Below are 13,678 nucleotides of genomic sequence, written 5' to 3'. Positions count from 1 at the left end.
GGTACTACCATGTGAGCACAAAGTTGCTGCTCCATGTGGACTTACTGCCTCAGATCATTAAAGGGTAGTTTGGAGTGTGTCTGCTTTACCAAGCTCTACAAAATAGAAGAGTTTGGATATGAACATTGGAAGGCTGGGAACCCTTGAAGTTCTGTTCCTTGAAGCCTAAAAAGATTAAGCTCTGTTATCTACTAGGAGCATCCCCAAAGCTAGATTTGAAATCTCTCTGGCCACAAGTATTCTCAGATCTGCTTAGGTTCCAAATTTAGTTTCCATGTAAGGCTGAAAGAATTCTTCATTGCTTTAAAGCACTATGTCAAAAAATGCACTTTAAAAAAGAGCAGTTAAATTATGTCTGGCAAAACAGCTGCAGTGTGCCAAGTGTAAATTGATTATTAAATGTTTAATTTATAGCTTCAGAGACATACCTATTTGTAGTTTAATTGCTCATTTGCATTGTTTATGAAAGATGATCACTTTTACCGCTTGGTTTGTTAGTGAAGAAATAATTGGAGAAAATTGGAGAAACCTAATCCGTGGTGGGTTTCTCCATAAGAAATTATTAGTTTGCTAATTTCATTATAACGTTCATGTGCTGCTGGTATCTACCAGAAGCAAGCGCTATTCTGTATGCCAATTGCCCATCAAAGGTCTTCGGCTTTCTATCACTTGACTTGCCTTACTCCATAGATAAGAGTAAAAAAACCTGCAAGCAAATGCAAGTAACATCAATGTTTTTTTCATCAAAGTTTTTATGAGCGTTAGAAATGGCTACGAATGGAAATCCTTCATGCCTGTTGCATTGTATTTTGTAGGAAGAGATATTGAGTTAAACTCCCCAGTTTAAAATGCCTCACAGGAAGGGTGGCATGGATCACAATTCTGAAACAGTGCTGCAATATCAGTCTCTCATAGATTTTCTTTGTGAACTTAGACTTAGAAAGTTAGTCTTTCTTGCCCAGATCCTCACAAGTATTCATGCATCTAAATATCTCAATACCTCTGAGGATCTGGGTCAGTGGGCCTGTGAACCAAGACTAAAGCGGCAATAATAATAATTGTTTCTTTTGTCACAAAAATGTCTGAAGATACTGTTTTCTGCCAGCTGTTGATTTGCTCTGTAAATAGATAATAAGGACAAGGGAAGTAAGTATCAGAGATAGCCCTGAAATTCAGAGACAACTTGGGACATTTGCAGGAAAGGCAGTGCTAGAAAACACATGAAATAACAACTCCAAGTTTATGGAATATATGGCCACAGAGGTTTCACTGGAAATCCACACGTATAAATGCACCCAGTTATCGAAGGTGGAGTATGCATGCCCTGTTACATACAGAGTTAATTGACTGCAAGCAGAATTGCCTAATTATTGCTTATATAATATCTCCTCGTTACCTTTTATACCTCCATTAATGTAGTGCTCGAACCAGATTTATTTAAATAATTGAGTGGCTGTTTAGCAAGGCACTCCTGTTATTAGACCCACAATGGATAAGCCTTGGAGACAGTTTGCTAGGTCTGTCCAGCCTGACTGCCCAAGCAATCGGGGCGTTATTCCAGCCGCACTGGCCTTTGCTAATCGACAGGGCATTCTGCACTTGGTTGGGCAAGTTTTGTAGTACTGTGCCAGTGCAGCCCCCGAGTCTGTTGGAATACAGCTGAGAACAGGAGTGCGGGAGTGAGTGTCTATGAAAAACAGGACCAAGATTCTGCTGGAATGGAACTGATGAAATAATAAAATTTAGTATAAGAGCCACAAAGTTTAGATGTGAAAAATGAAGCATTACAATACAATCTGATCTTTTAACTTCAAAAAGGAACCAAAACCATTGTGAAACTGCAGTGGCTTTTTTTCGAAGATGATCCTAATATAATGCATCTGAAGGATCTGAAAACGTTTGTAAGCTTGGCACTGAGAATTACCACTGAAGGCTTCACCCTACCATCTTTTTAGCTCCAGAACAAAGAATTAAAAGAGGAGAAATTGTCTATTGTATTTGGAGGGCAAATCCATCTCTACTTTGGAGAAATTGCTCATTGTAGGCATTTTCTTCTCATCGCTGGGACCGATTGATATCAATGTGTTACATAGCTATGGGAATTGATCTGGTACCACAGAAATTATTTCTTCATTAGTATTGCAGGGGGAAGGAAAGCATTAATTTCTAGCATTCTAATACTTCTAAAATATTTGATTCTTCAAATACTCTATTGCAATCTGACAGTCAGATGACGCCATTTGAAAATTTGTCCTTGGAAATACATTAAGTTTGGTTTATGACCTGATTTGTTAGGTGTGATGTTTAACAGAGGCCACTCCTATTCAACATTAGCAGTTCAGTAGGACATACTTTTTCCTTCTTATGTTCCAACTAATTGGAAACTTGTAGGAACTTGAAATATTTGGAATAATTTTAAAAGACAATTAAGGTTTTAGCCACTCTGTTGCTACAACGTTTAAGAGAATGAAAGCTTCAAATTCCATCAGCTAGCTATATCATACAACGATGGTAACATCCTGCAAGAATTAAATGCTGATCACTTTTAAATTACGATGTGATGTAACAAACAGCTGTGAAGAACAGATGATATGTGAATTATCCTAGGGCTTTTACAATTCGGTCAGCAAGTCCACTGATGCATGAAGAACCTCTTTAAATCAAGGGAATTTAATCAAGACTAAAACTAGATTTGGTGCTGTGAATGCAGACATCCTTTTTTGTATCACCTATGGGATTAAGATTGGATTTCTTGAATTGGGAGCATAAGTGGGCAAAAAAAATTATACATGATCACTAGAACAGAGCAGCAAGCCACTTGATGTAATTTATATGTGGTTATTAGTGGGATATTCAAACCTAGGAAATGCTCTAGTAGCCGTTGGTGTTATACAAGGAATTTCAGCTTCACAGTCAGTAAAGATTTTTCTCTCTCACCCTGTCAATTAGCCTCACTATTGCCATGGTGAAGAGTACCATACAGAAAGCAGCAGAGGTTCTGACTTGTCTGATATTATGGAAGAAGACGAGGAAGAGCTGTACTCCGAAATGCAGCTGGAGGATGGAGGAAGGCGACGAGTCAGTGTGACCTCACACAATGCGCTTAAGGTAAGTGTCACTGCAGAGAAACCTTCGGAGTACCTCCGTATTTTGATTCTTCCTTCAAAGCTTTTCTTTTAGTCAATTATGGATTGTGCAGACCATTAAAATTCACACTGTTGTATAGACCTAGAACTGGGGTGAACATCGTTTACGATGTCAAGGCCACTTTAATACAGTTATGACTTTTTTTCTTTGCATTATTTGATAGCTAATTTTTTAACTAATTGACTACTTTCCTATATGTAATTGTTGAAGTTGCAATTTCTGTTCTATATCTGGGGATGTTCCCCATGTCTATACGACAATATACTACATGTGCTACTGAGATGAGTTGTTTCTGAGCAAGGAGATTTATATAAACATACACACATATAGAAAAACAACAACTTAAGGTTTTCACATCTGAGTAATTTGTCCATGTTTCCAGTGCTAGTCCCATCTCTTCCACAGGCTTTAAAGCGTGCTTGTAAGACAGGGAGTTGGGTCAGCTTTGTTTGACAAATGCATTATCAGAAATCCTCGTGCTCGAATTACTAAAGGAATCACCAGAGATAGTAGGAAATACCTATCAGAAATATTGCTTTAACTCTGCACAGGAATATTCGTCATGAAAGACAACTTTAGTATAGCAATTAAAGCATACATAGTATGTTGAACCTACCGGTACAGAATATTATTTCCCATAGTATATTTGTACCTGTAAATTGTATTTGCTTTTTATGTGTCTAGCAATTACACTAAATTGTGTTTTCTTAGAAAGTTGGATAACCTGAATGATAAGGAAACCCACAGGTTGGTTTTTCTTCCAATATGCTGTTATTTAAATAATAAACAATGCTATTTTCTCATGCATACAAGATTTTTGACCATTCTTGTAACTGCTTTCATGTACTATAAATTCAGTCCTTTTATTCTGATACTATCTGGAATGAGACAGGTACTTTCTCAAAAGAAAAAATAATCAGTGTTTATATTATTCTGCTAACATAAAGGTTGAAACTGAAATCCTTCTGCATGCTGCTTGTGTCCCTTTCCTCTGGGAAAAAGTGAATTATCCCTAGACTGTTCTTGTTCTTTATGCATCAGAAAGTATATTTACTTCTTGGTCTTAAATTAGTATTGACAGTGTTGATATTTAAAAAGAAAGGTTCAGACCCTTAATTGGTGTAGATGATTTTAGGCTGGTTAAAGTCTGCAGGCGTACTTCTCTCGGTGTAGTAGTGTATGTGAGGGGTACAGTTGGTTGACTTGTTCTGCAGAAGTGGAATTCAGTAGGTGAGTACTGCCCGGGGAAGGGCTCACGCATGTCTGACTCTCATTCGGAGAATACAGCCCACCACGCTGATAAGTTTTCTGATATAAAATGCAGGTCAGATTCTGATCCCAAGTGCTCGATAATTTCCCCCTCTTTCACTAGATCCAGTTTCACTTCGCAACATCAGTAATTAACAAAAAAAGGAAAAACATGTTTACTGAATTTTCCATAGCGTAAGCAGATTCCTGTTTCTCTTGCATCTGAAAGTATGCCAGCCATGCCCTTGCAGCTGTAATTGAGTATCCTCTCCTGAGTTAATAGATGCCCCCAAGTAACAAGAAAACATTTTACATGCAGATATATATTTGCTTTATTGGGAGATTATTATTCTCTCCAACGGTTCCCTAAAACAAAGGCTGACATGGGTGATCAAGGGAAGATTCAGCTCACTCATCTGATCTGAGCATTCTAAAATGTGGGATATTTGAGCTCCAATCAAAACTATCCTTGTTCATATTTATTGACTTTTTTCCACTTTTATAGCAGCTTGTCTCAAAAGTTGCCCAAGTGTGACACACATTTTAAAAATGAATGAAAACAGGTGAAACAGAGCCATAAAGTAACTTAGAAAGTTCCTAATGCCTGAAAGGGGAAGACATCCAAACCCCAGTTAAGTTTAACACGCTCAGAGAGAGGTATTGCCAAAGTCTCCAGGGTGATCCTGTCGTTATTTATGTGCGCTGTTGCGTCCAGAGACCTACCTGATCTGGGCATCGAGTAAAGTACAAGGAGAGGTGACCTCCATGATGTAGAATCTATAAACCACGTCAAGCAAACCCAACACCTCCTGCATCATTATTCTCTTGTCTCTTCTCAGAGTCCAACAAAGATTCTGCATAGGATTCTTCTGTCACACCAACCTGTGTTTTGTGTAAACGTAATAGAAAAATTACAAAATGTATCTTTCGTGTTCGGAATGCTTACTTTATCCAGGCTGGGATAGTCTTTACCTGCTTCTGGTATAAACAGACACTTTTACTTACTTCTGCTAATAGGCTGATTTTCAAATATTGGTTTTATCAAGCAGGTGCCAGATTATGATGAGAGATTTGATGACAGTGCAGACCAAGTGACATCAAAGAGCAGCCTGCTTCCCAGGGTTCTTTCTGTGGAAGCCAAGCTTTCAAAATGGTGCCTTTTTTTTACAATTTTACAAAGGAAACTAGAGCTCCTTTAATGATGTCTGCAGAACAGCTCTCCTCTGGCAGGAGATTTAGGAGTATTTGCTACTCATATAGGGTGCTTTAACAGATGCAAAGCAAGAAAGCTTGCTAGAACAGAATTTTCATTCTCAGATATGGGTTCTGGTTATAAAGCAAAATTAAATAGCAATTTGGCATGGGGCAAGGAACATACTAAGCGTTAGTGCTGTGTTTTAATGCCATTCTCATTCACCATGCTGGAACCTGTATGCAGCTTTTATTGCTTTGTTTTAAATGCATGGGTTTATTCTCGTTAAGAGCATCACTCAGTTGTTTGTACTGACCTTTCATGTTGTATCTGACACCCAGCAACTTCTTAATCATGTCTTTATTTTTCACAGATTCTCATTCAAAGCGCGACATCCTTTTCACTAAATAAGCTGCATGTCTTATGTTTGCCATTGCTCTAAAACTAATTCTGTCTTTATTTTTCTTTTCTTTTCCCTTTTCCCTCCCATTTTATTTTTGTCACACGCTATTTGTTCCCTGTCTGGTTTTTAACATTACATAATCTTAAGGAGTGCGATAAGAATAAGACCACTGAAGCCACTTTTTTGGAACAGCCTGACTTTTCACAGCAGATACATCACAGTAAAAAGCTTTTCAGTATTCCAGAAGTAGCTGAAGAGGATGGTGAATACTCTGAACTGCTGTACAAGCAGGGTTTAGGTATGCCCTATAAAAAGAATCCCACTGTAGCTAGAGACTCTAGACCACCTAGGCCCTACAATCAAGACCAGCAGCACAACTTCTGGTACCCAGCCAAGCACAGAATTTCAGGCATGGAGGATTTTGCTGCAGACGACAAAGGATGTAAATATAGCCGATCCTTATCGAGAAGCCCAGACAGTGGACTAGACTGTGGAAGTGAAGAAGAAGAATCTCGTTTTAATTTCAGATATACTTGCGATTCAGTTTCTGCCAACGTTGCATCTAGCTGTTGTGCAGAGACTGCTAACTGTTCCTGCAGGAAAAGCATGAGGCCATTGCTTGCTCGCAGGAAAACTTTAACCAGACAAACCAGCATCGAAGAAGATTTTGGTGACCTGGCTCCTTTCTTTGTAGAGCCCAGGAGTGAACAGGTCAAGCCCAGTTACGAGAGAAAGTATGAGACTCAGAAATGTAATAGAACAGATAATTTGTCTAATGAAGATGTTCAGGGAGGCTGGAAGACCGACTTAAAAATGGCTGACTCTAGGGCAGCTGGTCTACTTGCAAAGCCATCCCACAGAGATGCAGAAGACTCTCTGGTGTGTGAAATAAATCTTCCTTCTAACATCTGCTTGCCAAATCAGTCTCTTTTCTTTCTTTTGTTCTTTTTTTTTTTCCCTTTTTATTTTTTTTCTGACTTAATTTTTAGAGTCCATCCTTTGGACTGATCTGCTACAATTTCCCCCCCTTTTTTTCCCCTCCCCATTCATTTTTGTTTATTATTCTGCATTTTCCTTTACAATCCTCTTTTGTGTCATGCTGAAATCAGTTTAATTTGCTTTACAATGATTTTCCCCACAGAACAAATTACAATAATGGCTGCTTTTATTAAAGGACAACTGAATCTAAATTTTAATTAAGGGTTAGCTGAACTATAATTTTTCCAAAAGATTGTTTTTCTTTTTTTTTGCCCATCTAAATGTTGCTTTAAAAAAAAGCTGCATTTTAACTGGAAGAATATTTCATCAGTCTTTTTTTCATCAGTTCTGTTTTGGTTTGTTTTTTTCTTTTTAAATGTTGAGGAATTCATTTAATCATGTTGCTTTTATTCACCTCATTCCCAGAATTTTCAGGATATGGTCTTTATCATGAAACATCTCCGGACAAGAATCAAGATTCTCCCCCCGTGTGACAGTGACCCAGATTTATGGAGTCACGGGTTTCATCATATTTCCATTTTCTACCTTATCTGTGCACTGTCACTACTCTGCCTTCCTTTTTAGACCATCTCTTCTTGCCTTTGAAGTTGCAGACTGCATCTCTGCATGAGAATGCGGGCAAACAGCTTCTTCCAAAGGGAGAGGCCAGGGCCATTCCATATCTTTCAAGGATGCCTCTGCGTGATCTTGCCTGTTTGCGTTTCTGTCCATTAATCTCTAGCAGAGTCTCCACGCCTTGATAGATGCATCCGTAGGCTTCCCTGCTCCCTACAGACCAAAGCAAGTTCTTTACCCTCTCAGTCTGCAACAGTCCAGAGTGGAAACCTCAAATCTAACGTGTTTCATGTAAGAGTAGAAATCAGCTGCCTGCTCTTCTAGCCTAGCAGTTTATGCTGAAATGATCCTTAAAATTTTCTCCCATTAAAATTAGTGCCCAAGCTGTATTAATCTCAATGACTGCATGAGAAACTCTAGAGAGCATTAAAATAGTACCATTTAGTTATTAAAATAGCAACATTTCCTGCAAGGGTAGTGAACAGAAAGAGACAGCTGTGATGTGAGATGAAGTGTGTCTACATGCCCTTCTACGTGTCCCAATGACCTTTAAAAGGCTTTAATAACCGAAGGCCATTATAGAAAAGCAGCGTGCTCAAAGACAGAAGGATGTACACTTGTTCACATGCTGCAAACCAGACAAAGCTGTATAGTTGAATGCAAAAAAGACTTGCCTTTTCAGTGCAGTCCAATCTCCACAGCTCTCATGACTGGTTGTACTACTCTTCAGGAGATTATAACGTCACCTTAGCAGCAACAACAAAGGCAAAAGAATATTTCAAAAATTATTCTTTTCTTTTCTTTTTGTTCTGATGTGTGACTGCTGGTTACAAAACTGCCATAAATCAGGGAACCATTTTTTCTTTTGCAGGTTTACCAGGCAACAGTATTTACTCTTCAGCTAACCTTTCAGTTAAAAACTAAGTTTAGTTGCCTTTAGAGCTTATGCTTCCAAATGTGATTGACCTGATTAATGTCCAACCATATAACCATAATGTTACCATGCATGTAACTTACAAACCTGTTTTTTCTGTTGTTGTTTTTTAGCTTTTAGGTAATCCATCATCTGCAGGACGGCCTGAAAGGGCGGAGCATGCAGGGCGAAGGTCCTCTCATGGCAGTGCAGTGCCACAAAGGTCTCGACCAATGTTGGTCCCTTCCATTGGTTAGTTGGACAGATTGGTGCATTTCTGTTCTTTGCAGCCTCAGAGTTGGGAAGGCAGTCCTTAAAAAAGAAACGACAGACACTTGTCTTGAACCATGGTTATTCTTAGTTTAAATGGGATGAAATGGATCTAAAAACATCTCCATCTAAATATGAGCGTACTGGGGTCTCACAGGGGGCTGGATCAGTAGTCATTGACATCACTGGGAGTCTTTCCATGGAATTTAGTGGGTGTTGGAGCTTTTCTAAGCTTGGTTAAGCTTAGATACTGTTAGATCTTACCTAAGAAGCAATTATAATGCTGGCAGGCTACTGTATGATCAGTAAAATAAATGTACCCATTCAGCCATCCATTCAGCCATCCATCTTTCCATTCATCAACCATCATTTTGCATTCACTTTCCATTTTCTTGACTACTTTTTGGAATTTAGCAGGCAAAATAGAAGCTGTTAAATGTAACAAGTTAGTAGAATTTGCATATATTTACTAGATTTGATACTTCTTACAGAATCATCCCTATTTGGGTTTACTTATGACTTAAACTATATGCTGGTGCATACCAGAAAATCCAAAAAGTAGTGCAGAAAAGATAATGGAATCGAGACACTATGGACAAATACATATCTGTTAAAACTTGCACTCTGTGCTGACAAATAAGAAACATTCACACTGAAAATCAGGAAACACGTGCAAAACAAATGCAGAAAGAGTTCTGTGAGCTATTAGCAGAACTTTACTCCATGAAGTTGTAAAGTCGGTCCAGTTCCTGTCCCTAACCTGGACTTTAATTTGTGAATACTGTGGGCATCATCAAGAGGAGAAGGAAGCAGTGTCAGGCAATTCTCACCTGACATTTATGTGAATAAGAGACGTCAGAAATGGAGATTATCAGAAAGAAAGAGACTGATGATTAAGGAATGCTTTTATTTGTAAATATTAAGTATTTTTCCCTTTTCATAGAATCACACTAAAATGCCCTTTCTGTAAATTAAAAGCAAAATCCCCCTAGTGGGCACAATTATTTTGCGATCTAGTAGATAGTAGTTATTATTATTGAACCCATAGATCAGACAACACACACACATGTAACACGTGAAACTTTTGTAGTATCTTCAATATAGCATGGCTGTTCAGAGGCCTGATTCTCATCCCACATCCTGGTGTAGACCAGGATAATCTTCACAGATGTCAACGGAATTACACTGCTATGAAAATGGTAGGGGGGAGAATCCGCTCCAGGGAAGCTCTTGTGCTTCTGTTGCAGGTTATCGTTAGCTGAACCAAATAGCTTTGGGAAGATGGTGTGAAGACTGTTAGATTTTCTTGTCCTTTTTCTTTTTCTCTGAAAGCAGCCTTTTTTTCTCAGGAGTAAAGATTTCTGGTTTATGTTTGGACTACTTAAAGCAAGCTTTGTATCTAAGTTCTTTCCTTTATATTATCAGCTAAAACATTTTTTTATGAATAGCGAGAGAGTAGACAGGTTTGTTTGAATATAAGCCTTTGAGTTTCCTTTTAATTTTCATTTTAATTAAAAAATAAGGGAAGTGATTAAATTTATCAGAGCTCGCTTTCTGTCAACAAAGTTAGGACATGGAAACCGCTAAGCAATGACTTGGCTGTTTAGCAGTTCAATAGCAACAGCTTAGGAATCAGATAAAGAAATTAATTTCTGATAGTCAATCTGTGCTCAAACAGATAATTAAATAGAAAAGAAAATCTCAGATTTTATTTTTTTTCACGGCAACTTAAAGAATGAATTAGTGTATTTTGTATTATGTACAATCCACAAATGCTCTTTGGGGAAGTTCCATTAGGAATAAATTACGGTATTGTCTAATGCTGGTAGCAAGCAAACTACTGAGCGTTATGTACAGTATCTAACCAAAAAAAATGATTTGCTGTGAAGCTGTTGAAAGGCCTTATGTGGTTTAGAGTTCAAGAGCCCTAATTTCTGACTAGAAGACTAATGATTAAAATTGCTGAAAGATATGTATGCAATATTTCTTGCTTTCAGCATCACACTATGATAAATCACTGTGAGGATAAGTGAAGCAAATATAAACACTTGATAAAACTCTGCACAGAAGCTGCTTCCTGTAAGCCTGCTGGAAAAAAAATCTAGAAGATATGAAATGTATCAAGAGTTCAGATAAATAAAATATGGTAAAAGTAAGGCATCCAAACGCATATAGTAGGGCATTGTACAAACCTGAACCCACTGTTCAGAACTCCCACTGACAGAGGAAGTTTCCCATGAATAAGGGCTGCAAGTACGGTTTTTGAAGAAAGAAGTTATTATAGTTGTGTCATTACGATATGCACTTCCACCAAGTGAAAAGCACAGTAAGATAAAAGAAAAAAAGAAAGTAAATACGATTGATCAAAGTTTAGACTGCTTAAATACATGAAACTGTTGTTGGCCTCTGCATATAGCTCAAAAATGTGGATTCCAAATTTCTTGGCAGCAGCTTATTCGTTTACATGTATGCCTGGAGTTTTCACTGAGATATTCAGCTAAAGGGTCACTGTAGTGATGGAAGGTCCTTAACGCAGCTCTGGGAAGTTAAATTAGTGGGAAAGACCTTCAAAACTGTAATGTTCTTAGGATTCCAGTGATAAAACCTTTCTCCAAAACGTTCCAGGATTTAAATTCATTGAAGTAATTTCTTCATTAATCTATAAATACTTTGGATTAGTATCTTCTTGCAGGTAGGATTTAAGTAAATTAATTAATTTTTGTTTTTAGGTTGATACTTTAGAAGGTGAAACACAGTTTACAGTGCTCTTGACCTTGCAGATCTGGCAGGTAGGATTGTTTAAACCTCATAATACAAGATGATTCCTATCCAAAGATCTAACAAACAATATTTACACTGTATGAATTTTAAAAAGCACAGAATTCAGATGCTTTAAAAAAAGGAGATACATGTTTCTGTGATTCCCCTGTGTAAGAAGGGTTTCTAGAGGCTGAGACATCTGGCAAAGCTTATGCAGCGTTTAGCCTTCCTACTATATGCAAGTCAGAAAAAAAGGTAGGCAAAGCCTGCCCGCAGGAGCCTCCGCAAAGGCAACTCTACAATATGTTTTAATAGATCATTCCCTTTTTCTCCATAGAAATTACAATGGACAGTAACAGTGAAGGCGGTCGGTCTCGGTCAGGTAGTGAGGGAAATATTTCACCTGTAAAAGAAGAAGCTTATTATCGCAGCATTGGTGGACACAAGAAATGGCCTCAGCAGCGTACCATGGCCTCTGAATATAGATACGGTATGCCGAACATTATTCATCCTTTCTGACAGACACATTTTAGAGCTGCGTGTTAACAAGTGCGGTTTCTGTATGACAACATTGCATGCAATGCAGAATGCCAGGGGAACTAGCTCTTAAGTCCTGCCTGCTCTCAGGTAAGTCTCTCCAGCTCAGCTGTAAGGGACAAAGAGCCCTTAGTCCTCTGTCCTGAAACTGCTCTGCAGCCACCCTTCCTTACTCGACTGAGTCCAAGCACACTGCATTGCATGAACCTCTGTGAAGCTATGCTGCTACTAACGCCAGTCAGTATTTACTGTACACACCTGAACAACCATTCATCAAAATCACCCCATTTCCACTTGATTCATATAGTCTGGACAGGGACAAACAGTTAGCTGGTATGTCACAACCCAACGTCCTGTAACAGGGAACAGTTACCAAACATTATTCTGATTTACGCCTTGGGCTAAACGAAGATTCGGGGTCTTTTCAGTGACCATGCAGGACTTTGGCTGTGTCACTTGGTGAAGACAAGAATTATTCTTATTTTTAGGCATAATTACATCGTAATGACAAACTGGCATTACACAAGTAAGGCAATTATACCCACTACTGATAGTATTTGTTGCTTCATCAACATAGAAATCATTACATGATCAACAACTCGGTCTTCATAGTTCATAACACAGTAAATTGAAGTGTCTAACAACCCATAAAAGCAGCCCAGGCCATATATAGAGCTAAGAACCACATTAGGCTTTTTTTGATATCTGAAATGAAACAAAAGGGGCCCTGAAAGTTTAGGTAAATCATAATTTAATGTTGAGTTTCAAAGCAAATGTGTCGACTGACTTACAACCAGATCATCAGCTTGTGTCTATCGGTGTATAGCTAGCGAATTCAATGCAACTGTGGTTGCAACCGTGCATCAGTTGGGAACCTGGCTGGCTGCATCCAAAGATTTTACATACACAAGTATGTGTGTGCGTATCTCTATGATCTAGGTACATACCTCTTGAAAGAATAAGTGGCTAGTGAGCTAATCAAGAGATGATTTGCTTTCTGGTTCACTGAAGCAAACATGACTATTCTGGGTCAGATTGTTACAGGCCAGTGCTTTTAACAGAGATGCATTTGGCTATAATTCATGTTTGCACCTAACCCCCATTAACTGCAGTTGGAGTTGGATGCAAAAATCAATATTTTTTAATTTAAAAACCAAACCAAAACACCCCTTAACCCACCTGTTTTACACTGCCTGGTGGGCCTGAGTATGAACCACAGGTTGGCTGCAACCTGACTGTGGGAGGAGAACAGAGCAGAGAAGAATCCCATCCTTTGTGTCCCATTGCTTTCTGTCCCACATGTGCCCTTCTCCCACACTTCCTTTCTGTGCTTTGTGCCTGCCTAAAGCTTCTTGGCTGGAATTTTTCCCTGCCCGTTTGCTGTTCTGCATTTTTCCCTATTCACATTCTTTCTTGCGCTCTGGACCCAAGAGTTAATAGCTGTTCCCTTAAAGCTGTGACCCTCTGAAATTTTTTTCTGGGAGTTTAAAAATACTAAATGTTGACTAAAATGCATCTGGTGTAAAGGCAAAAAGAGGAATTTCATCTAAAACGTTCCATACTGAATGTTCAAACTATTACCAAAAATGGTAGTTTAATTTGTAAGAGGCGATTACGCTAAAAATCGTATTAATATGAATATTGTTTGGAAAAA

At 38.4% G+C, this 13,678-nt stretch overlaps 1 protein-coding gene across 7 annotated transcripts in view; it reads left to right on the top strand.

Annotated features, from left to right (window-relative positions):
- Window positions 1–13,678, top strand: part of RIMBP2 (RIMS binding protein 2) — a 57,729-nt gene that overhangs the window by 30,194 nt on the left and 13,857 nt on the right. For 4 of the 7 annotated variants that reach the window (XM_075718377.1, XM_075718380.1, XM_075718379.1 and 1 more), the window contains 2 exons: window positions 2,950–3,108; window positions 8,592–8,709. In XM_075718377.1, coding sequence (XP_075574492.1) covers window positions 2,950–3,108; window positions 8,592–8,709 — 277 coding nt within the window. Of the gene's footprint in view, window positions 1–2,949; window positions 3,109–6,137; window positions 6,870–8,591; window positions 8,710–11,824; window positions 11,978–13,678 lie in introns of all 7 variants that reach the window. The other 3 variants (XM_075718375.1, XM_075718376.1, XM_075718374.1) reach the window with 2 other exon arrangements.

Source organism: Pelecanus crispus, chromosome 11 (genome assembly GCF_030463565.1).
Source record: "Pelecanus crispus isolate bPelCri1 chromosome 11, bPelCri1.pri, whole genome shotgun sequence".
NCBI lineage: Eukaryota > Metazoa > Chordata > Aves > Pelecaniformes > Pelecanidae > Pelecanus > Pelecanus crispus.
This window is presented reverse-complemented; position numbering and strand designations above follow the sequence as displayed.